Below are 24,487 nucleotides of genomic sequence, written 5' to 3' on the forward strand. Positions count from 1 at the left end.
TGTCAGCCACATGACCACCAGCTCGACCCAACTCACTCTGCACATGTTGCACAATACTCAGGGCCTCACATAGCTGAGTGCCAACAGCTTCCAGTCATTTGATGGCTTTTGATATCACTGAAAAAATGGCGTTGATATATGCCAAGTTTCGAGACAATATATCTGTAAAAACTTCTTTCACAATTTTGATAGCACTTGATTCATCAATATCAAGCTCACAGAAGATTGTCTATTTGGGTGAAGTTGGTGCAGTAATACTCAGCAGCATTAAGCCAAGAACCCCATCGTGTAAGAACAGGTTTAGGTGGGAGAGGCATTGAAAGTGCTTGTTCCTTGAATTTCTGCAACCATAGCGGAGCCTTCACATAGATTTTCTTGCCACAGGAAATTAATTTGTCCATGTCAGGGTAATTTGATCGCACCTGTTCAGCAACTCTGTGCAAGGCAAGTGGCATACACCATACTGGGGTAGAGAATATGAAGCCTTTGGCTGCTTTAGCCATATATGATGCACCATCTGTTACAAGCAGCAAAACGTTGTCTCTTTTCACACCATCCGGCCACAGTAGCTTCACAGAGTTGTCAAACAAAATAGCAATCGTTGAGTTGTTTACTCTATCAAGAGCTTCACACGCTAGTAGGAACATATCTCCAGGGCCATCAAATTTTAGAACACCAACAACAACATTTGCAATATATCGCCCACTAATATCCGTAGTTTCATCTATTGACAGCCAGATCTTTTGCTCAGCAATAGTAATTCGTACTTTGTTGAGCACATCATTGTAGCATACGGATAAATAGTTATTTCTCAGTGTAGATTCATCTGGAACTGGTTGTGTTGTTTACTTCTCCAAGAACCGTCTGAATGGTGGATTCTTCAGCTTTTTGCAGGACACCATCATCTCACACAAATCACTGCAGAATGATTGCACGGTTGACGATTGACCTGTCTGTTCAAATAACAGCATTTGCCTGCTGTTATTTTCAGCACTTTGTTTCACACAGCTGCTGTGATTAGCGGTATTGCAGTGCTGTTGCACATTAAAGTACTTTTCTGTACTAACTTTCACTTCACACAGTTTACAAAACAATATTTTCCCAACAGTACTAAAGAACTTCTCCCCACATTCTCAAACATATCCTCGCAACTTCACACTGTCGGAGCACTTTGCTTTAGGCATGTTGAACAAGGCAAAGGCTGTATTCAAACTGGTTACTGGGAACACCTGTGCGACTGCAATGATTATTACGGCAGAAGCTGCTTTTGTTGGCTCTGAAAGAGTATTGTCGAATCTGCACAACAATGTTTTATGTTCGCGAAATGACTGTTGTGGTACACCGATTTTCTGCTAAAAGCTGTGTACTAATTTATCTGTTTATTTTTCACAATAGCACGTTAAATATTGTCTCGTGAGCAACATATTCATTTTCTTATTCATTGTCCTGTAAGATACGAGAAAAATCGTATATGCATTTCTGGCAAAAGTTGACGGAAATATGACCTATTATATCAAAAGTTAGCTGCAATATGACCTATTACTAAAATTTGTTGAAATATATGACTTTATATGCACAATCAAAATACATTTTTTGACACTAAAATGCCTAGATTTGTGTATAAATTGTTCTAAAATTCACCCTATAGTTCAGAAAAAAAAAAGAGTTGTCATTAAAATCCAGGCCCTAGTGATAACACAATGGTCTGAGAACAGTTTCTTTACGAAATTGTTTTCTTGATGAAATTTTATAACAGATGTAGCAAAGTCACACAACACAATCTTAGTTGTCAAATATATAAATCGTAAAGCTGCCTAGACCAGATGGACAGGGTACAGTATCTGAATGAAGCTAACGACCCAATGAGAATCAGTGCTACTGGCAAACACAAACAAATAAGAACGTCAACTGAGGGAGTTATTGTAATATTTCGAAGTATGGACAGGACTCAATTTTCTGACTTTCATTTTCTGAATTAATGCTTTATACCAGGCATATTAAACAGGGATGATAATAATAAATATTAATATTATTCTGTTTTTATATTATTATTATACTTTTGACATCTAATATTGTAAATAAAATGACACTCTTCTTCAATTTTTTATTTTTATTACTTGATGATACATACATCATAACCATATGGTGCCAAATACTAATCACTACACACCACATCCTGTGTGTTTGTTTATGTTACAAAACATTGGATCTTTAGGACACCATTTTTTTAAGATGTTACAATTTTTGAATTGTATGATAGTTGGCTACTTGCATTATAAAAATTTGTTCCATTTGAACAAAAATAGTCACCAATGTGCTCATATGTAAACAGTCACTTATTTAAAGCTGAATGTCAGTTTACTCCATCACCCATGAAAAGGTGAACAATCATCACTGTATTGTTGTCATTTAAGAGTACTAATAATATTTAAGTGCAGCAGGAAGCTGCTGCTTACCATTTAGTGAAGTTTCAGAATGAGCAGACGCAGCACACAAACATTCAGGTGTCAGCAAGTCTGCATTGATGAAATCATTCTGCTTATATCGGGTGTTTCAAAATGAATATCAGGATTTTAAGGCTTTGTAGCATGTATTACCTTCAACTTAAACTAATAAATAATACATCAAATGAAAGGGCAACTCAGACAGTTTTTCTTATAAGTGTTTAATCTGAGCACCATTAGTCACAGAGCACATATGCTAACTTTGCAAATGAAATGTTACTGCATGACTACGGAGATTTTCTGTATAGTGTCCTTCAGTGATGAATCAACATTTCATCTAAGTGGAAATGTGAACACATCCGGGGGTCAGAAAATCCCCATGAGATAGTACAGTTGCAATGAGACTCCCCTATATTGAATGTTCTTGGTATCAGATCCCAGCAGAAGATTTATGAGCCTTTCTTTTTCCATGAAGCAACTGTAGCTGGTGTTTTGTATCTTGATGCACTATAACTATTTGTCCTTCCTCAACTGGAAGAATCTGAACCACATAACTGTATTTGACAGCAAGTTAATGCACTGCTTCACTGGCATAACTCAGTACAATTGTTGAAAAACGACGTATCCAACGCCTGGGTTGGCTGCTAGGGTCCAGTTGACAGAGCTTGTTTCATGTGGCCTCCACGTTTGCTCCATCTGACGCCATACAATTTTTGTCTTCGGGTTTCTTAAAGGATCTCTTTATCTGTACATTCGCTACAGCTGATCTACGTGACATAGGAAACTGGATTGAAGCACTTGTTACAACAATTACTCAAGACACAATGATAAGGTCTTGGAAGAGCTCTGTGTGTGCTGTGGGATGAATGGTGCTCACATTGAACATTTGTATGACAAACTGAGTTGTTCTTTCAATTGATATTTTATTTATTATTTTATGTTGAATGTAATAAATGCTACAATGCATTGAAATCTCAATATTCATTTTGAAATACCTGGTACATAAACATAGGAGTATTCCAAGATTTTCTTTTCCCTCAAGTACATTTCTTATCCATGAAGAAGCAGAATGAAAATTAGTTATCTTTTGTACCACAAGCCCAAATCTACTTTTCTCTGGAAGGAAACTTCAGGTTCCTATAAAACGTCTTGAGTTCAGGCTTCAGCAAACAGTACAAGCCTATAATGAGTAGTTTATATAGTGTGCTCAATTACTTAAAAATCAATTCAGTTTGACAGTCCTCAGTCCAGGAACTCAGATAGGCATGCAAAGCAATGCCCATAATCCTTTCAGCATTCTCTATCCATAAATTCACTTAGGACAGGGCAGCTTTACACAATTCTCGGAAGACGTAACACAAGTGGCAACAGTGCATTGACTTCAACCTGTCTGCAGCAACTGTTTTTGACTGTATGGTCTGAGAGATCTCTCTGCATACAGCACAGATGTGAACAACTTGTTCTACACACTGGTGCCACCCCTTCCCCCCAAACAAAAACAATTCCTCATCTTTTATTGCTTCTCCCTTACTACTCCACTTCTTCAGTGATTAAGCTGCTTCCTTCCCTGATGGTCATGTGCTGCCTCATGGCAGATCAGGCTGTCAACGCGATCTCTCCAGCCTCTCCCAGCTACTGCAGTTAGTATGAGAAACACAAAGCATCTGTTTCCTTATTGCAAACCAAGTCACAAGGCTGAGTGGTTCCCATAAATTTTCTTCTCAGCCTGCAAAATCTGAAGAAGCCTCAACAATTGAAGCTGGATTCTTCGAGGAGGTCCTCGTAATAGGAACTGTGGACCCTGTGTCCTACTCTGCAGTGCTGACCATTACACTACTGAGTCGGCTCCCCATTATATGTGAATGCAAATGCCTCTTCAGATTGCCAAACTGAGTGAAGCCTTTCCCACAAACTCCACATTCATGGGGTTTCTCCCCCGTGTGTGACCGCATGTGGACTTTAAGAACACTAGGTCTAGGAAACGTTTTGTTACACACATCACACTTGTATGCGTTCTCCCCCGTGTGGGATCGTTTGTGGCTTGTCAGACTGCCATGGACAGTATAACACTTTCCGCAAATGTCGCACACGTATGGCTTCTCCCCTGCATGTGAGCGCATATGTCTCTTTTGTTTGCCGGAATCGGGGAACGATTTTCCACAAACATCACATTTGAATGGCTTCTCACCTGTATGCGTACGGTTGTGGACATTCAGATGAGCTGTTTTCGCAAAAGTCTTTCCACAGATGCCACAAATGTAGGGCCTCTCACCGGTGTGTTTACGCATATGGTATTTCAACTGACAAGGTTTAGGGAAGGACTTTCCACATTCATTACAAGGATAGCTTTTCTCTCCAGTACGTGAACGCCTCTTCTTTTTCAAAGCAAGTCTCAATCTCGATAAAGTACTGTCATGTTCACTATAGTTGCTGTTCCACAACTTGTTACCATCACACTCTGACTCTTCTGGTAATGTGGTGTAATTTGAGTCATCCGTCAGGTAAGCAGGAGTTTCTGCGTGGAGGGCTGCTTCTTCCACTGGAACACTGTTGTCATCAGCAGCAGGATTCGGCGGCCTAGTGAATGCCACAAATCAGTTCAAAGATACATGTTTAAAATAATTTAATTGTTTGTAAATGGGGGAAAAGTTACTTCACTGAACATAAGTTGCTATATGCGATCACTACTATTTTGTTATTCATGACTGATGGGATACATGAAAACATCAATAACACTGCAAAAAATGAATGCCAATAACTACTACAGTAAGCAACACACATTTATGCTACCACTAAGGGAAACAGGAAAATGACTCCATCACTGGCAAATGTATTTAAAAAGGTTTATGCACATTTGTAGGAGACAAGGAGAACATTACAAAAGCCACTAATCTTTAAGTTGAACACTGTCACAGTATACTGCAAGTTTTTACTTGCAACTTCCAATGTTGTGTACACTAACTGCAATCATCATCATCATCATCATCTGCTAAATTGTGTGTGTGTGTGTGTGTGTGTGTGTGTGTGTGTGTGTGTGTCTCAGAGAGAGAGAGAGAGAGAGAGAGAGAGAGAGAGAGAGAGAGAGAGAGAGAGAGAGAGAGAGAGAGATATTCAGGCTGGGCAAGAAAGATATAGAGGGTAAGAACTGGCATGGAGTGATGAGAGTAGGTGGGATAAGATGGGAGGAAGTGGAAGGGAGAGAGTGGATGTTGTTTGTACCTGGGCCTATGAGAATGAGTTGAGGCTTGTTTTTTGGGGGAGGAGACCAGACAGCGAGGTCATCGGCCTCATCGGATTAGGAAAGGATGGGGAAGGAAGTCAGCCGTGCCCTTTGAAAGGAACCATCCCAGCATTTTTGCAGCGATTTAGGGAAATCACCCTAGGAGAATGGGAAGGATTAAAGTGGGTAGGGGCGATATATGAGGTAGAAACGTAAGTACTGAAGAATAAGAGAGAAAAAGAAATGTGAGGGGAATGGAAGTGTTAGAGGGAGGCTGTAGAAAATATAGGAGAAACTGAGGAGAGTGGGCCTAACAAAACAAGCAGAGTATTAAAAACAGATCATAACAAAATGGCACCTACAAAAACGTGTAGTGGCACAAGACTCTAGAAAAACAAGTTAACATCTAAGGGCACCCATACCTGAGGGGGGGGGGGGGGGGGGGGCATGGGGGGATGAGGGGGGGAGGCATGGGGGGGGGCTGCAGGGAAAGGAAGAAATATACAGGGTGTCCCAGTAAAGTTGAGACAAACTTCAAAGGATTGCAGACGGTGTCTTGAGGAACAAATCGAGGATAAGAAGTCATGTCCAGAAAAATCATAGTGCTGAAGTTACATGAGCCAGCAAATGCCACCTCTTCAGCCGTAAATGCGACGTTGTACCCCGGTGGAAAACAGGTGGAACATCTCGCAACAATGTTTGTTATTCAGCGATTGCCACGATCACCAGTGGAAAAGATGGAGCTACAATCATGCTCATAAATTAAAGATAATGCTGATACATGGTGAAACAACACTCTGGTGGGCAGTTTGCAGGTTTAAATCACCTCGGCATATGACCATATGGTGCATTTGACCTGCGGTCGTCGCACGGTGGCGCTGGCAGCAGTCCACATACGCAGAGGTGTGTGGGTGCATGTCAGAGTACAGTGAAGCGAGTAAGTGTGCGAATGTTTTCAGACATGCTAATAGTGACTGTGTGTTCAAAATGGCTCAAAGAACACATATTGATGACGTTATGAGGGGTAGAATACTAGGGTGACTGGAGGCTGGTCAAACACAGCAGGTCGTAGCACGGGACCTCCATGTGCCGCAAAGTGTGATCTCAAGATTATGGCAACAATTCCAGCAGACAGGAAAAGTGTCCAGGTGCCACAGTACGGGACGTCCACAGTGTACAACAACGCCACAAGAAGACTGATATCTCACCATCAGTGCCGCAGACAGCCACGGAGTACTGCAGATAGCCTTGCTCGGGACCTTACCGCAGCCACTAGAACAGTTGTCTCCAAACACACAGTCTACAGTCTGGTTTATTTGCCTGGAGACCTGCAAGATGCACTCCACAGACCCCTGGTCACAGGAGAGCCCGTAAAGCCTGGTGTCAAGAACTCAGTACATGGTCAGTGGAACAGTGGTCCCAGGTTATGTTCACGGATGAGTCCAGGTATAATCTGAACAGTGAATCTCGTCGGGTTTTCATCTGGCGTGAACCAGGAATCATATATTAACCCCTTAATGTCCTTGAAAGGAACCTGTATGGAGGTCCTGGTTTGATGGTGTGGGGTGGGATTATGACTGGTGCACGTACACCCCTGCATGTCTGACAGAGGAACTGTAACAGGTTGGTGTACAGGGACGTCATTTTTCACCAGTATGTCCACCTTTTCAGGGGTGCAGTGGGTCCCACCTTCCTCCTGATGGATGATAACACATGGCCCCACCGAGCTGCCACCATGGAGGAGTACCTTGAAACAGAAGATATCAGGCGAATGGAGTGGCCTGCCTATTCTCCAGACCTAAACCCCATTGAGCACGTCTGGCATGCTCTCGGTCAACTTATCGCTGCATGTCTTCAAACTCCTAAGACACTTGAGAAGCACCGACAGGCACTGGTGCAAGAATGGGAGGCTACACCCCAGCAGCTGCTCGACCACCTGATCCAGAGTATGTCAACCTGTTGTGCGGCCTGTGTATGTGTGCATGGTAATCATATCCCATATTGACGTCGGGGTACATGCACAGGAAAAGTGGCATTTTGTAGCACATGTATTTTGGGACGGTTTTCTCAACTTATCACCAATACCGTGGACTTACAGATCTGTGTCGTGTGTGTTCCCTATGTGCCTACGCTATTAGTGCCAGTTTTGTGATGTGCCACGTTGTGTGGCACGACATTCTACAATTATCCTTAATTTATGAGTATGAGTCTAGCAGGTGTGGAGAAAATGTAGTTAGCATATGAGTAGAAAGGCCTTGTCTCCTATCAATTGTCAGTCCCTGCTGCCTTAGTGGATGACTGAAACAGACACAGTTTCCATCTGCAGTTAATTTTTCTGCTGTACACTGAAAAACTTTGGAGATTTAACAGGGGTACGTCAGCATGCAAATTCACATTTGCTGCTGAAGGGGTGGCCTGGTGGCAGGTGGTGGTGCTTAAAACTTTGACACTCTGTAGCGTCACTGGACTATGTTTCCCAACACAGACACCCTTCACAACCCCTCAAAGTTTGTCACAACATTTCGGGGAGGCACCCTGTAGAATAGTAAGGTGTTTCTATTTCAAAAAAATGTTTTACATGTCTATATTACCTAGGTTTTAACAGCATCGGAACTGGAACTTTTTTTGTGGCTACTTACAAGTCACTAATCATCTTCCAAAACATTCCATAACACCATAACACTGGGACTTTGTCACCAAGCCCCCCCCCTCCCCCCAAAAAAGCTATCACATGGGTGACCATGTAAACATCTATATCTACATCTACATCTACACTCTGAAAACCACTGCGATCCGTATTGCAAATGATATGTCCCTTCATTCCAACTATTAGGGTTTCTTCCCATTCCAATCGAGGACAGAGCACGGGAAGAATGACTGTTTAAGTGCCTCTGTGCTGTAATTAATCTAATCTTGCCCTAATGATCCCTTCATGAGGGATACGTAGTTCCTACAGACTGATATAGTATATTCCTAGAGTCCTTGTTTACAGCCAGTTCTCAAAATTTTTCGGAATAGTTTACATTTATCATCAAGAGTCTGTCACTTCAATTTTTTCAGAATTTCTGGGATGCCCTCCAAACGTATGACCATTCGTGTTGCCCTTCCCTGTATATGTTCAATATCCCCCAGTTGTCCATTCTGGTACACAACCAACACACTTGAGCAATATTCTAGGACGGGGTCTATGACTGATTTTTTAGGAGTTTCCTTTGTAGATTCCATTTCCCCACTTTTCTACCAATAAACCAAAGTCTGACACCTACTTTATTCAAGACTAAGCATCCCTACAAAGTGAGTTGGTGAGCTGGCTGATTCTAACAGTGACTCATTGATACTATAGTCATAGGATACTATATTTTTTTCTTTTTTGAAATTCACAATTTTACATTTCAGAACATTTACAGGAAGTTGTCAATCTGCACCACTTTCAAATCTTAGCGAGATCAGACCAAATATTTACATAGCTTCTTTCATTGTAGATAATTTGCAACATCTGAAAAATGTCTGAGATTACTATTTAAATTTGGAGGTTACTATTAATATTGTCTGCAAGATAATTAATATACAACATAAACAGTACGGGTCCCAAGACACTCTTCTGTGGGACACTGGAAGTTACTTCTACATCTGTCAATGACACAATATCCAAAATAGCATGCCGCATCTTTCCTACCAAAAAATCCTCAATCTCGTCACAAACTTCACTTGACACTCCACATGATAGTACTTTTGACAATAAGCACAGATGTGATGCCCAGTCAAATGCTTTTCAGAAACCAAGAAAGACTGCATCTACCTGACTGCACTTATTCAAAACTTTCAGTATGTCAAATGAGGAAAGTGTGAGTGGGGTTCACATGATCTACATTTTCAGAATTCAGGCTGGGAGGCATGGAGGAGATACCTCATTACGTTTGAGCTCAGGATATGTTCTAAAATTCTACAACAAATCAATGTCGAGATATTGGGCAGTAGTGTTGTGGATCACTACTCCTACCCTTCTTGAAAGCAGCTGTGACCCTTCCTTTCCTCCAATTATGGGGCAGAGCTTTTTGTTCAAGGAATCTACAACAGATTATAGTTAAAAGAGGGCTAATTCAGTCTCAAATTCAGTATAGAATCTGATGAGATTCCACTGGGACCTTGGAGCTTTGTTTGATTTATTTTAACAATTTCAGCTGTTTCTCAACCCCACTGTGACACTAATACTTATTTAACTCACCTTTCCAGTAGCACGAGGAGTAATTTGGGGCAGTTCTCCCAGTTGTTCTTTGTAAAGAAACACTTGAAAATGGAGTTAAGACTACCTGCTTTCATATTGCTACACTCAGTTTCAGTTCTTGACTCATCCTTGACTGACTAGATGCTACATTTGGTGCCGCTTACAGCCTTTACATAAGAACAGAATTTCTTTGGGTTCTGTGAAAGATCTTTCCACACTATTTTGCTATGTTAATGACTGAAGGCTTCACACATTGCTCTCTCGACAGCCAAATGTGTTTCATTCAGCATCTCGCTATCTATAACCCTATGCTTTGTTTTAAACCTATTTATCAGCAGTCTCTATTTAGTAGTTGAGTGTGAACTATGGAGGGTCCCTCCCTTCATAAACTGCCCTACTGGTTATTTATCTATGCACTTCATGGTAAACTATTCTTTTAAACTTGACCCATAGTTCCTCTATGTGCTCCTGCCCTGCACTGAAAGTTTCATGCTCCTCGTTGAGATATGACACTACTGCTTTACTTTTATCTGGTTTACTGAACATATACAGGGTGTCCCAGCTATCTTGTCCACCAAAAATATCTCTGGAACAATAACAGCTACTGGAAAACGACTTTCACCGGTATCAATGTAGGGCTGGGGCCCATGAATGTACATATTTGGAAACATTCTAAAACGAAAGTATATGTGTTTTTTAACACAAACATATGTTTTTTTTAAATGGACATCCTATATTTTTTCTTCAGCAATCCATAGCATGACAAAGCACATACACAATGGCGTTGATTGCATTGCAATATTCCCATTACATCCCGAGATATTAAGACGTGAAGTTGACGCTTGAAACACCCGACATGCGCTGCTAGCGCACGTCCTGAGGCTCAGGCGTGACCCCCATGCTGCCCGTAATCGCGATGTGATTGACATGCGTAATCACACTTCCATACTTATCAAGAGGTCCGAAACAAATAATACGGTCTGCTGCACGATTACGGGCAGCATGGGGTTCATGCCTGAGCCTCAGGACGTGCGCTAGCAGCGCATGTCGGGTGTTCAAGCATCAAATATAGGAGGTCCATTACAAAAACATACGTTTGTGTTAAAAAAACACATATGCTTTCGCTTTAGAATGTTTCCAAATATGTACATTCATGGGTCCCAGCCCCACACTGATACTGGTGAAAGTCGTTTTCCAATAGCTGTTATTGTTTCAGAGATATTTTGGGTGGACAAGATAGCTGGGACACCCTGTATATATATCTTTGGATTTGTTTCTGGTAATCACTTTTGTCACAACCACCTCATGGTTACTGACACTAGTTTTGATGTGGACATCGTGAAAGAGATCAGGTCTATTTGTTGCCATTAGTTTTAATTGTTGCCATTAGATCTGTGTATTTTCATCATGAGTGGGGTTCCGAACTATCCCAGTTTGTTTTCAAAGAAGGCATTACTTATGATTCACAAAAGTTCTGTTAAACTCACTACATAAAACTGTTGTTTTTCCAATTGATTGTTGGGCGATTAGCCTCCACCAATGATTACAGCATGACTTGGAACTTGCATACAAGCAAACTATTCGCTCTACAATTTTCAGTTTCATCAGGAGGTGAGCCTGGTGGTCAGTAGAAGGACCCAATAACAATTTTATGCCCATCTCTGATAATGAGTCTTGCCATATAAATCTCAAATACAGCTTCAACTCTATCTCGGTGGAGTTGAGTGCCTTGTCTACACTGACAAATGCATCACATCCATTACTCATTAGTCTATCCTTTCACCGTTATTATTAATATTTTCCACAAAAATCTCAGTCATCAACTTAAGGCTTTAACCAGCCTTCTATACTGATTATCATGCGAGCTTCACCACTTTTCAAGGGTACTTCAAACTATGGCATTTCATTGTGACTGCTTTGGCAATTAACTACTAGGATTTTAATACTCTCATCTTTTAGGAGCATTCCTTGCTCTTACAATAACACTTCTGGGTCTCCTACAGCTATCATTTTCTTGACTGGATGAAGACACCCGATCTAAAAAAAACCGCATGTGCACCCCATACAGAGTCAGCTATCTACATAGCTGCCTCTGATGCATAATGCACACCTGACCCATTTAGGAGCACCCTACACTTCTTAACACTGTAGTACAATTCCAGGAAGTCACAGATCTTTCAAAGTCTCTAGTTCACTCCTTCCACTCAACTCAGCAACAGATGGCCATGATCAGTTCTGGGGATAATATTGCAAATTTTGAACCTTGGTGAAACTCCACATGCAAAGCTGGTCTTTCCAACATTACCAACCAGTTGCTGAAGTGATTCAAGCATGACATCAGAGTAAAGATGACAGAAATAATTTCTTCCAATAAGCTCCACGATCTGCAGTTGGTTGGACCCTGTTCTACAACTACATATCAAGCCACCATACACTGCATGGCAGAGGGTACCCTGTACCACTACTGTTGTTGTTGTTGTTGTTGTTGTTGTTGTTGTCTTCAGTCCTGAGACTGGTTTGATGCAGCTCTCCATGCTACTCTATCCTGTGCAAGCTGCTTCATCTCCCAGTACTTACTGCAAACTACATCCTCCTGAATCTGCTTAATGTATTCATCTCTTGGTCTCCCTCTACGATTTTTACCCTCCACGCTGCCCTCCAATGCTAAATTTGTGATCCCTTGATGCCTCAGAACATGTCCTACCAACTGGTCCCTTCTTCTTGTCAAGTTGTGCCACAAACTCCTCTTCTCCCCAATTCTATTCAATACCTCCTCATTACTACGGTATGTTGTTGATTTTCACTTATGGACCGTCTGACAGCAACTGAATAAAACACAATTTTAGTGCCATACGCGTTTCGCCTTTATTTTCTGCAAGGCATCATCAGTGGCAGGTTGCGTAGACAGTTTCTTACATATTACGCTCCTGTTGCATTTTTGGTCTTGTTCTTCAAAAATGCAACAGGAGCGTAATATGTAAGAAACTGTCTACGCAACCTGCCACTGATGATGCCTTGCAGAAAATAAAGGCGAAACGCGTATGGCACTAAATTGTGTTTTATTCAGTTGCTGTCAGACGGTCCATAAGTGAAAATCATCAACATACCGTAGTATTACGCGCAACTGAGGAGGACAGGACCAAAAAATTGAAGACCTCCTCATTAGTTATGTGATCTACCCATCTAATCTTCAGCATTCTTCTGTAGCACCACATTTCGAAAGCTTCTATTCTTTTCTTGTCCAAACTATTTATTGTCCATGTTTCACTTCCACACATGGCTACACTCCATACAAATACTTTCAGAAACGACTTCCCGACACTTAAATCTATACTCAATGTTAAATTTCTCTTCTTCAGAAATGCTTTCCTTGCCATTGCCAGTCGACATTTTATATCCTCTCTACTTTGACCATCATCAGTTATTTTGGTACCCAAATAGCAAAACTCCTTTACTACTTTAAGTGTCTCATTTCCTAATCTAATTCACTCAACATCACCTGACTTAATTCGACTACATTCCATTATCCTCGTTTTGCTTTTGATGATGTTCATCTTATATCCTCCTTTCAAGACACTGTCCATTCCGTTCAACTGCTCTTCCAAGTCCTTTGCTCTCTCTGACAGAATTACAATGTCATCGGCGAACCTCAAAATTTTTATTTCTTCTCCATGGATTTTAATACCTACTCTGAATTTTTGTTTTGTTTCCTTTACTGCTTGCCCAATATACAGATTGAATAATATCGGGGAGAGGCTACAACCCTGTCTCACTCCGTTCCCAACCGCTGCTTCCCTTTCATGTCCCTCGACTCATATAACTGCCATCTGGTTTCTGTACAAATTGTAAATAGCCTTTCGCTCCCTGTATTTTAACCCTGCCACCTTTAGAATTTGAAAGAGAGTATTCCAGTCATCATTGTCAAAAGCTTTCTCTAAGTCTACAAATGCTAGAAATGTAGGTTTGCCTTTCCTTAATCTTTCTTCTAAGATAAGTCGTAGGGTCAGTATTGCCTCACGTATTCCAATATTTCTACAGAATCCAAACTGATCTTCCCCAAGGTTGGCTTCTACTAGTTTTTCCATTCGTCTGTAAAGAATTCGTGTTAGTATTTTGCAGCTGTGGCTTATTAAACTGCATTTCCTGTTCCACTTGCAAATACAGCGAGGGAAAAACGACTGTCTACATGCGTCCGTATCAGCATCCTAATTCCTCACATTTTATCTTCGTTGTCAATAAGTGCTATGTATGTTGGCAGCAGTAGAATCATTTGACAGTCAGCTTCAAATGCCGGTTCTCTAAAGTTTCTCATCCATAAATATTTCATGGTATGCTTGAATATCGAAGTGTGGTGGAAGCTGTGGGACATTATTGCGAAAAGACAGCTACACAATGACCTGCAACAGAGAGACTGCTTTTATTGGATACATTAAGCATTATAAAACTGTATCTAATAATGTTGTAAATGTGACAAAATAAATGTCAAAACAATAATTCTCAGCCACAAACATAAACGGAAGGTAGAGTGGTCTCTCACTTAACCCTGAATTAGGAATTAAAGTCTGTAGCCATGAAATTTCTAAAATTAAACTTTAAAGTGACATTGTAAATCCTGCACAAATATAAAGTGCTTCAACGAATTTTACATAAATATACTGAAATCACATTTCCATGAATTGGGTTATCAGGCACAAGCTAAATCCTTTTGCATTTGGTGAAAAGTGTAAGTGTGTGTATGTTTCAAGAGAGACTTAGAAAATAATATGTGTTTTCACTGAAAATGAAACTTCTGCAGGCTGGAATGGTATGCCCACTAAAGTAATTAAATCAGTGTATAAAACAACAAGTCACCCACTAATTGCATTAATAAATAACTCTTTTTGAAAAAAGTTGTTCTCCACATAGATCTATACTTTACAAACCATTGTGAAGTACACAGAAGAGTAGACTGCCTCTCGTTCCAATCATGTATGGAGCATGAAGAGTATTATTGCTTAAATGCCTCTGTGTACATTGTAATTAGCATAATCTTGCCTTTCTGGTACTAAAAGGAGGGATATGTAGGGTGTAGCACTAAAAAATGTTACAAGAGAATATATGGACTTAGGACAAGGAATGAGAGAAGAGAAACACTATTTAAGTTCTGTAACAAATTTCAGCTAGTAATAGTGAATACTCTGTTCAAGAATCACAAGAGGAGGAGGTATACTTGCAAAAGGCTGGGTGATGTGGGAAGATTTCAGTTAGATTACATCACAGACAGAGATTCTGAAATCAGATTCTGGATTGTAGGGCATACCCAGGAGCAGATGTAGACTCAGATCATAACGTAGTAGTGATGAAGAGTACGCTGAAGTTTATGAGATTAGTCAGGTTGGTTGGTTGGTTTAAAGATTAAAGGGACCAAACTGCAAAGGTCAACGGTCCCTTGCTTCATAAAAACACAGAGCACAGTGAAACCATCCACCAGTCAGGCGAAGCACTAAAATAATTCCGGGGGAAGAAAAGCCCCATGGTCAATGGTAAGACAACACGGAAAACGGAGCACAGCAACAAAAACAACATAGAGAACAAAGGCAGAAGGAATTAAAACTGCACAGCAGAGGACTGTGGCTGGCTGATCACGAAAATAATAGGATGAGCCAGCCACTCTGCAACATGTTAAAACCTCCAGCCTAAAAGATTAGGGTGGAGTCGAATTACAACACAAAACAAAGTAAAAGATACAGCACAAAAGAGGGTGACGCAATAAAATTAGAGGGACCTATAAAAGCCACTTGCTCGAAGAAAACCTGAAACACGATCTGCCAAAGACATCGTCAGCTAAAAGACACGATAAATCACCCAGGAGGTTAAAAGTTCGCCTGAAGGCGGTTAAAAGAGGAAATTCCAACAATATATGGGCCACCGTCATGGTTTCACCACAGCGACAATGAGGGGGGCCCTCTCGACGCAGCAGATGACCATGCGTCAGCCAAGAGTGACCAATGCGGAGTCTACAGAGAATAACAGAATCCCTGCGAGAGGCCCGCTTGGAGGAACCCCACACGGTCGTGGTCTCCTTTACACGCCGCAGCTTGTTGGGTACAGACAGAGTGTGCCATTCGTCTGCCCACATCCCAAAGAGCCGACGGCATAACACCGATCGGAGATCAGTCGCCGGGAGGCCGATCTCCAACGGCAGTTTGCGGGTGGCTTCTTTAGCTAACTTGTCGGCGTGTTCATTTCCTGCTATCCCAACGTGTCCCGGGGTCCATATGAACACCACTGAACAGCCACGCTGTTCAAGAGCATGAACGGACTCCTGGATGGCAACAACAATGGGATGGCGTGGGTAGCACTGGTCAAGAGCCTGTAGACTACTGAGAGAGTCACTGCAAATGATAAAAGACTCGCCAGTGCTGGCACGAATATGCTCAAGGGCACGAAAAATGGCTGATAGCTCTGCGGTGTATACACTGCAGCCTTCCAGCAAGGAGCGCTGGTCTACATAGTCCGCATGAGCATAAGCGTACCCCACTCGGCCAACAACCATCGAGCCATCTGTATAGATAACCTCCGAGTCATGGAATGCGCCTAGGAGAGCAAGAAATTGGCAGCGCAAGACTGCAGGAGGAACTGAATCTTTTGGCCATCGGGAAAGTTCCAGCCGAACCTGCGGCCGACGAATACACCAAGGTGGTGTATGTGGGAGGACATGGAAAGCAGAGGGAAGAGTCAAACACTTGAGTTCACTAAGGAGTGACCAAACACGGATCCCAATTGCGTGGCCTGGTGCAGAATGCTCCTGTCGCCTGTCGAACCCCACAGTGGTGAACGGGGTCCAGCAGTTGCAACGCCGAGGGCGACGCTGAGCCATACGCTACACTCCCATAATCAAGCCGGGACAGCACAAGGGCTTTGTAGAGCTGCAGCAGCGTATTACGATCTGCACCCCAAGTTGTGTTGCTGAGGCAGCAAAGGGCATTCAGATGCTGCCAGCACTGACGCTTGAGTTGACGAATATGTGGAAGCCAAGTAAGTCGGGCATCGAACAGCAATCCCAGAAAACGGTAAGTGTCAACAACCCTGAGCATGGCATCCTGAAGATAGAGCTCAGGGTGGGGATGGACAGTTCGACGCCGACAAAAGTGCATAACACAAGTCTTCGCAGGAGAAAATTGAAACCCGTGGGCTAGGGCCCACGCCTGCGCCTTGCGTATGGTTCCCTGCAACCTACGTTCTGCAACACTAATGGTGGAAGAGCTGAAAAAGATGCAGAAATCGTCAGTATATAACGTGGATGAGACAGACGACCCTACTGCTGCTGCAAGGCCATTAATGGCCACAAGGAAAAGGGGCACACTCAATACAGAGCCCTGTGGAACGCCGTTCTCCGGGATATGAAGCGAACTATGGGATGTGCCAATTAAAATGCGGAATGTCCGAAGAGATAAAAAATTCTGAATAAAAATGGGGAGAGAGCCCCGGAGACCCCACCCGTGCAACGTGGCGAGAATATGGTGCCGCCACGTCGTGTCATATGCTCTGGAGAGGTCGAAAAAGACCGAGACGAGGTGTTGGCGCCTGGAAAAAGCAGTGCGGATTGCAGACTCAAGAAAGACCAAAGCATCAGCGGTGGAATGGCCCTGGCAGAAGCCGCTCTGGCACGGAGCCAGAAGACCCCGAGACTCGAGCAGCCAACACAGCCGTCAACTCACCATGCGTTCCAATAGCTTGCACAGAGTATTTGTCAAGCTGATGGGCCGATAGCTATCCACATTAAGCGGGTCCTTACCAGGCTTCAGCACCTGAATGACGGTACTCTCCCGCCACTGCGACGGAAAGACATCATCGCCCCATATGCGGTTGAAGATGGCAAGAACACACCGCTGACAGTCCGGGGACAGGTGTTTGATCATCTGATTGTGGATGCCATCTGGCCCAGAGGCTGTATCGGGGCACTGTGCCAGGGCGCTTTGGAGTTCCCACAAACTAAATGGGGTGTTATACGCCTCAGGGTGGCGAGAAGCAAAAGAAAGCCGTTTGCATTCCTCCTGGCATTTTAGCGCGCAGAACGCGGGCGGGTAATTCCCTGACGCAGAGGCCCGAACATAGTGCTGGGCGAAATGCTCGGCGATTGCATCGGCATCGGTGGATACCGCCCCGTTGATGGTAAGCCCTGTGACACCTGTAGAGTGCTGCAATCCAAAGATGCGCCGAATCTTCATCCACACCTGGGAGGGTGAAGTACGGGAACCAATGGTGGAAACGTACCTCTCCCAGCACTCCTGTTTCCGCCTTTTGATGAGCCGCCATGCCTGAGCACGGAGACATTTGAAAAAAATTAGGTTCTCCAAAGACGGGTGCCGCTTATGTTGCTGGAGAGCCCGCCAACGTTCTTTAATGGCTTCAGCAACCCCTGGAGACCACCAAGGCACTGACTTTCGCCGGGGGCACCCTAATGAACAAGGAATGGTACGTTCCGCAGCGGAAGCAATCGCTGCAGTCAGTGTCTCAACCGCCACATCGATGGTACCGTGGGGGAGAGAGTCAACAGTGGCAGCAGAGGAGAACGTTTCCCAGTTTGCCTTGCTACATGCCCATCGAGGCAAGCGTTCATGGGAGCGATGCTGGGGTAGTGAAAGGAAGATGGGAAAATGGTCACTACCACACAAGTCGTCATGGACTCTCTAGTGGACCGATGGTACAAGCCCTGGGCTGCACAACGACAGATCTATGGCCGAGAACGTGCCATGCGCCACACTGAAATGTGTGTGGCGGCACCAGTGTTTAAGAGGCAGAGGTCGAGTTGGGAGATGAGATTCTCGACATCTCTGCCTCGGCCAGTAATCTTCGTTCCACCCCACAGGGGATTGTGGGTGTTAAAATCCCACAGGAGAACAAAAGGCGTGGGAAGTTGGGTGACAAGTGCAGCCAATTCGGTCAGGGAGACTGTACCACCTGGAGGGAGATAGACATTGCAGACCGTTATGTCCTGGGTAGTCCTTACGTGGACAGCTACAGCTTCCAATGATGTTTGAAGGGGCACAGGAGCACTATATACAGAGGTAAGGACATACACGCAGGCTCCACCTGACACACAATTGTAAGTGCTACGGTTGCAGTAATAACCCCTGTATCCACGAAGGACGGGTTCGCATTGCCGGGAACCAGGTTTCCCGGAGGGCAATGCATAAATCAGGTGTCATGCTTAGAAGCTGACGTAGCTCAGGGAGATGGCTAAAATAACCGCCACAGTTCCACTGGAGGATGGTATTTTCCATGTCTGTGAAAGGCGTGACGGGACTGGGAAGGCAGATTATGCCGCTGGGTCACCTGCTGCCTCCAATGGAGCACCCGTGCAAATGCTATCCATCGTGTCCGAGGGACCGGCGAGAGCGAGGTCCTCAGCGGACGCCAGTAGCTCCACCTCGTCCTCAGACGCAGAGCTGTTAGGAAGCGGTGGGACGGGTGTCACCACAATATCGTTGGTCTTGGGGACTTTCTTCTTTTTCTGCTTGTCGCGTTGTGCCTTCGGTGGTTCAGGCTTCATGGGCCTCACTGGGTCAGTCTCAGGGACAGACGATGACCGTGAGGCCCTACGACCAGGGACGGGTGGTTGTTTCAGCCACTTTCGTGTGTCCGCTTTTCCACTGGTCAAAACTTGCGAAGGGAGGTCCCCAAGGGATCCCTTCCTGGCAAGAGTAGCCGAAGAAGTCTTACGCTTCTCCGGCTGGGAAGGGGGAGCTGATGTCCCCGATGGTTGGGAGGGTGTTGCTCCTGAAGAAGATGGAGCAGGAGCAACAGGGTGTGAAGTGCCCCCCACAATAGAGGGGGCTGTTGGATGAACCGTCGTTGCAGCAGCGGCGTACGTTGATGTCATTGGCACAGGATGGAGCCTCTCATATTTCCGCCTAGCCTCAGAGTAGGTCAGGCGGTCCAGGGTCTTATATTCCATTATCTTCCTTTCTTTCTGGAATATCCTACAGTCTGGCGAGCAAGGGGAATGGTGTTCTCCGCAGTTAACACAGATAGGAGGCGGGGCACATGGAGTATTGGGATGCGAAGGATGTCCACAATCTCTACACATGATGCTGGAAGTACAGCGGGATGACATGTGTCCGAACTTCCAGCATTTAAAACACCACATCGGAGGAGGGATATATGGTTTCACGTCACAGCGGTAAACCATCACCTTGACCCTTTCGGGTAAGACATCACCCTCAAAGGCCAAGATGAAGGCACCGGTGGCCACCTGATTATCCCTCGGACCCCGATGGACACGCCAGACGAAGTGAACACCTCATCGTTCTAGGCTGGCGCGTAGTTCATCGTTGGACTGTAGAAGAAGATACCTGTGGAAGATAATACCCTGGACCATGTTTAAACATTTATGGGGAGTGATGGTGACAGAAACATCCCCCAACTTGTCGCAAGTGAGCAACCTCCATGACTGGGCAGAGGATGCTGTTTTGATGAGAACTGACCCACAGCGCGTTTTGGACAAGCCCTCCACCTCCCCAAACTTGTCCTCTAAATGCTCCACAAAAAACTGAAGCTTGGTTGGCATAAAAGATTCACCATCAACCCACGTACAGACAAGGTACTGCGGTGAATAATCTCCACTACTGTCTTTTGCCATGCGTTCCTCCCATGGAGTGGCCAGGGAGGGAAATGATCTCGGATCATATTTCTGCCCGTTGAGGTTAGACCTCGATCGCTTAGAGACTGCTGGTGGAGGCCCAACAGTGAGAGATGATGTACCACGCTTCACTGCGGGTCATCCGCCCTGATGCCACCCACTCCGACCAGGGGCTCTCTCCACGGGCGCCACCCAGCCGCAGCAAAGACCACCTGGCAGGATGGCCTTTGCAGGGAGTCCCGATGCCTCAGAGGGATAGGCATCTACTCCTCGGCATACGTGGGGAGGTCTCAGCTGAGGCATCAGCAGTGCGATCCCTGTGTAGTCAGGGGGCTACCACCAAGAGGGTACATGACAACCCCACCACAACGGACTGGCTACCGTGCTGGATGTTGGGTGTCGAAATATCCATGTACATCACGAGGGCAAAGATGGAAGTGCACAATGGAGGGAATGTATGCTATCCGGAACACACTTCAGCGGACGTGGCCGGAAGCTCGATGTACATCCAACTCCATGACAATACTGGGTGTGCCAGATCTTAGGGCAAGATGGATGTAAGATGCACCACGTAAGGCGTCCTTCTCCAAATGGTACGCACTAACGGAAAATTTTGAAATGTAGTGGTCAAACCCCTTAGGGGACCATCATATTAAAGGCCGAAACAGTTGAGACTCCTTTTAGTCGCCTCTTACGACAGGCAGGAATACCGCGGGCCTATTCTTACCCCCGAACCCGCAGGGGGGGGAGATTAGTTAGGAAGAATCAATACGCAAAGAAGTGGGATACGGAAGTACTAAGGAATGACGAGATACACTTTAAGTTCTCTAATGCTATAGATGCAGCAGTAAAGAATAGTTCAGTAGGCAGCACAGTTGAAGATTAATGGACATCTCTAAATAAGGTAATCACAGAAGTTGTAAAGAAAAGCATAAGCACAAAGAAGGTAACTGTGAAGAAAGCATGGGTAACAAAAGAAATACCTCAGCTGATCGATGAAAAGAAGTACAAAAATATTCAGAGAAATTCGAGTATACAGAAATACAAATCGCTGAGAAATGAAATAATTTGGAAGTGCAGGGAAGTTAAGACGAAATGGCTGCATGAAAAATGTGAAGAAATCGAAAAAGAAATGATTGTTGGAAGGAATGACTCGGCATACAAGAAAGTCAAAACAGCCTTCGGTTAAATTAAAACCAAAGGTGGTAACATTACGAGTGCAACAGGAATTCCACTGATAAATGCAGAGGAGAGAGCAGATAGGTGGAAAGAGTACACTGAAGGCCTCTACGAGGGGAAGATTTGTCAAAATGCAATAGAAGAAGAAACAGGAGTTGATTTTGAAGAGAGAGGGGATCCAGTATAAGAAACAGAATTTAAGAGAGCTTTGGAAGACTTATGATCAAATAAGGCAGAAGGCATAGATAACATTCCATCAGAATTTCTAAAATCATTGGGGGGGAGTGACAAAAAGACAACTGTTCACATTGGTGTATAGAATGTACGAGTCTGGCAACATACTATCTGACTTTCGGAAAAATATCATCCACACAATTCTGAAGACTGCCAGAGCTGACAAATGTGAGAATTATCACACAATCAGCTTAACAGCTCATGCATCCAAGTTGCTGACAACAGTAATATATAGAAGAATGGAAAAGAAAATTGAGGATGTGTAGGATGACGATCAGTTTAGTTTGGGAAAGGTAAAGGCACCAGACAGGCAATTCTGACACTGCAGTTGATAATGGGAGCAAGACTAAAGAAAAATCAAGACACATTCACAGGATTTGTTGACCTGGAAAAATCATTCTACAATGTAAAATTATGCAAGATGTTTGAAATTCTGAGAAAAATAAGAGTACACTATAGGGAGAGACACACAAAATACAGTACGTACAAGAGCCAAGAAGGAATAATAACCACCAAGAACGGAGTGCTTGGGTTACAAATGGTGTAAGACAGCGAAGTAGTCTTTTGCCCCTACTGTTCAATCTGTACATCAAAGGAGCAATGATTGAAACGAAAGGTTCAGGAGTGGAATTAAAATTCAAGGTGAAAGTATATCAGTGATACAATTCACTGATGACATTGCTATCCTCAGTGAAAGTGAAGAAGAATTACATGATCTGCTGAATGGAAAGAACAGTCTAATGAGAACAGGATATGGATTGAGAGTAAATTGAAGAAAGACAAAAGTAACGAGAAGTAGCAGAAATGAGAGCAATGAGAAACTTAACATCAGGACTGACAGTCATGAAGTAGATAAAGTAAAGGAATTTTACTACCTAGGTAACAAAATAACTAATGAAAGACAGACCAAGTGTCATCTAAAGCAGACTAAAGGGTGTATACGCAGGCAAGGAAAAAAAATTCCTGTATTTCCTGACTAAAAATACACTTTATCCCGGATGGAAACACATTTTCCATGTTAAGTGACAGTATATTGTCCCTCGGGACTGTGAAACTTATCTTTTTAATGGTTCTGGTTTTATACATGGGTGTAGAATTTCCCGGCACTTTAGAAAACAAAACTCAGGGGCAAAAAAGTTTTGGAAAGATCTTTGATGTGAAGCAACATGTACCCTGCATATTTTCGTATTACGAAAGTATAAATTCTAATTCCATCAAACACCGCATGTTACTTTCCCAAGCATTGAAACTGAGACTGCGATGCACTTTTGTAAGGCTGTCATAGCTCATTTCACGTGATCTCGCCAGCCGGCAGATATTCAGAGCATAGGACAAGTGATGTAGTCAGCCAATTAGCAACATCACTGTTAAGCAGTGTGAACACACAAACAAGCAAAGTAAATGGTTTAAATTGATATACATAGCGTTACTACAAGAAAAGAAAAGCTTTCACATATAATATTGGTCTCTAAGGTCAATAAGCTGCAAGAGAAGCTAAGCTTCCAAATGCTGATCTTTTTGCGCATGTTACACTTCAAGATATATCACACAAATGTGCCAGCAAAATTTTTAATAACGAGATAAATCTCTGATCTTCTGGGCTCAAAATTCTTCTAAATGACTTGTCATTGAAGAGTTGATTTTCAAATTAGGGTCAAACACAGTGAGATTTAAGAAATTCGTTCTACATTCTCATACATAGTTCAACTTGCGTAAAAGGAAATTTACTTTGAAAGGTACGCTTTTCAAATCACCATTTGCAATATTTTCCTGCGACCTGTTAGAAATATGTTCATTTCAGCAGTTGCCAGAGAGCAACTGCTGGATGGCATTATTTGTAATCAGGAGAACAAGAACTCTTCAGAAAATTTGCACTCTTTGCTGCCTGTTAGCTAACAAGTTCCTGTTTTGGGTGACATAAAATTAAATATAGGATACATAAAACCAGTTATGACAAGAGACAAACAAGACAGTACACATTTCTTCAATCATTAGCTCCTAGCATTTTTCCCCTCTAATCTTGCTACAGCTTTATACGGCGTGCTTTCCTTTCTGCGAAAGAATCTATTACCTCATCAAAATTTGTCAAACGTTTTGCCACATGAAAAATCGAAATGTCATTGTCTAATACTGAAAAAGCTGTTAATACAAATAGCACCCAAGACCGGTGTGGTTTCTCGATCTGATTACGTATATTTTGTCACTGTCTACTCGATAAAACAAAATAGGCCTTCATAATATTGCAACAATTTTAACACACACCAAATAAATGAGACTGTTTTGACACAAATGGTCATTTTTGTAACACGACAGAATATAATTCACGACGTACCAATATCAAATGCCTGTTAGGCCTACTACAAGCAAAAAGCTTTATGTTAGGAAATACAGGGTGATTCAAAAAGAATACCACAACTTTAGGAATTTAAAACTCTGCAACGACAAACGGCAGAGCTAGGCACTATCTGTTGGCGAATTAAGGGCGCTATAAAGTTTCATTTAGTTGTACATTTGTTCGCTTGAGGCGCTGCTGACTAGGCGTCAGCATCAGTTGATGCTAA

General features: G+C 43.2%; 1 protein-coding gene across 1 annotated transcript in view; it reads right to left on the minus strand.

The window, feature by feature from the left end:
- Positions 1 to 2,108: 2,108 nt before the first annotated feature.
- LOC124802504 (zinc finger protein 135-like) overlaps positions 2,109 to 24,487 on the minus strand; it is a 136,307-nt gene continuing 113,928 nt past the window's right edge. The window contains exon 7 of the mRNA XM_047263328.1: positions 2,109 to 5,021. Within this exon, the coding sequence (XP_047119284.1) occupies positions 4,253 to 5,021 (769 nt within the window). The 3' untranslated portion in view covers positions 2,109 to 4,252. The remainder of the gene's footprint in view (positions 5,022 to 24,487) is intronic.

Source organism: Schistocerca piceifrons, chromosome 6, assembly GCF_021461385.2.
Source record: "Schistocerca piceifrons isolate TAMUIC-IGC-003096 chromosome 6, iqSchPice1.1, whole genome shotgun sequence".
Taxonomy (NCBI): Eukaryota; Metazoa; Arthropoda; class Insecta; order Orthoptera; family Acrididae; genus Schistocerca; species Schistocerca piceifrons.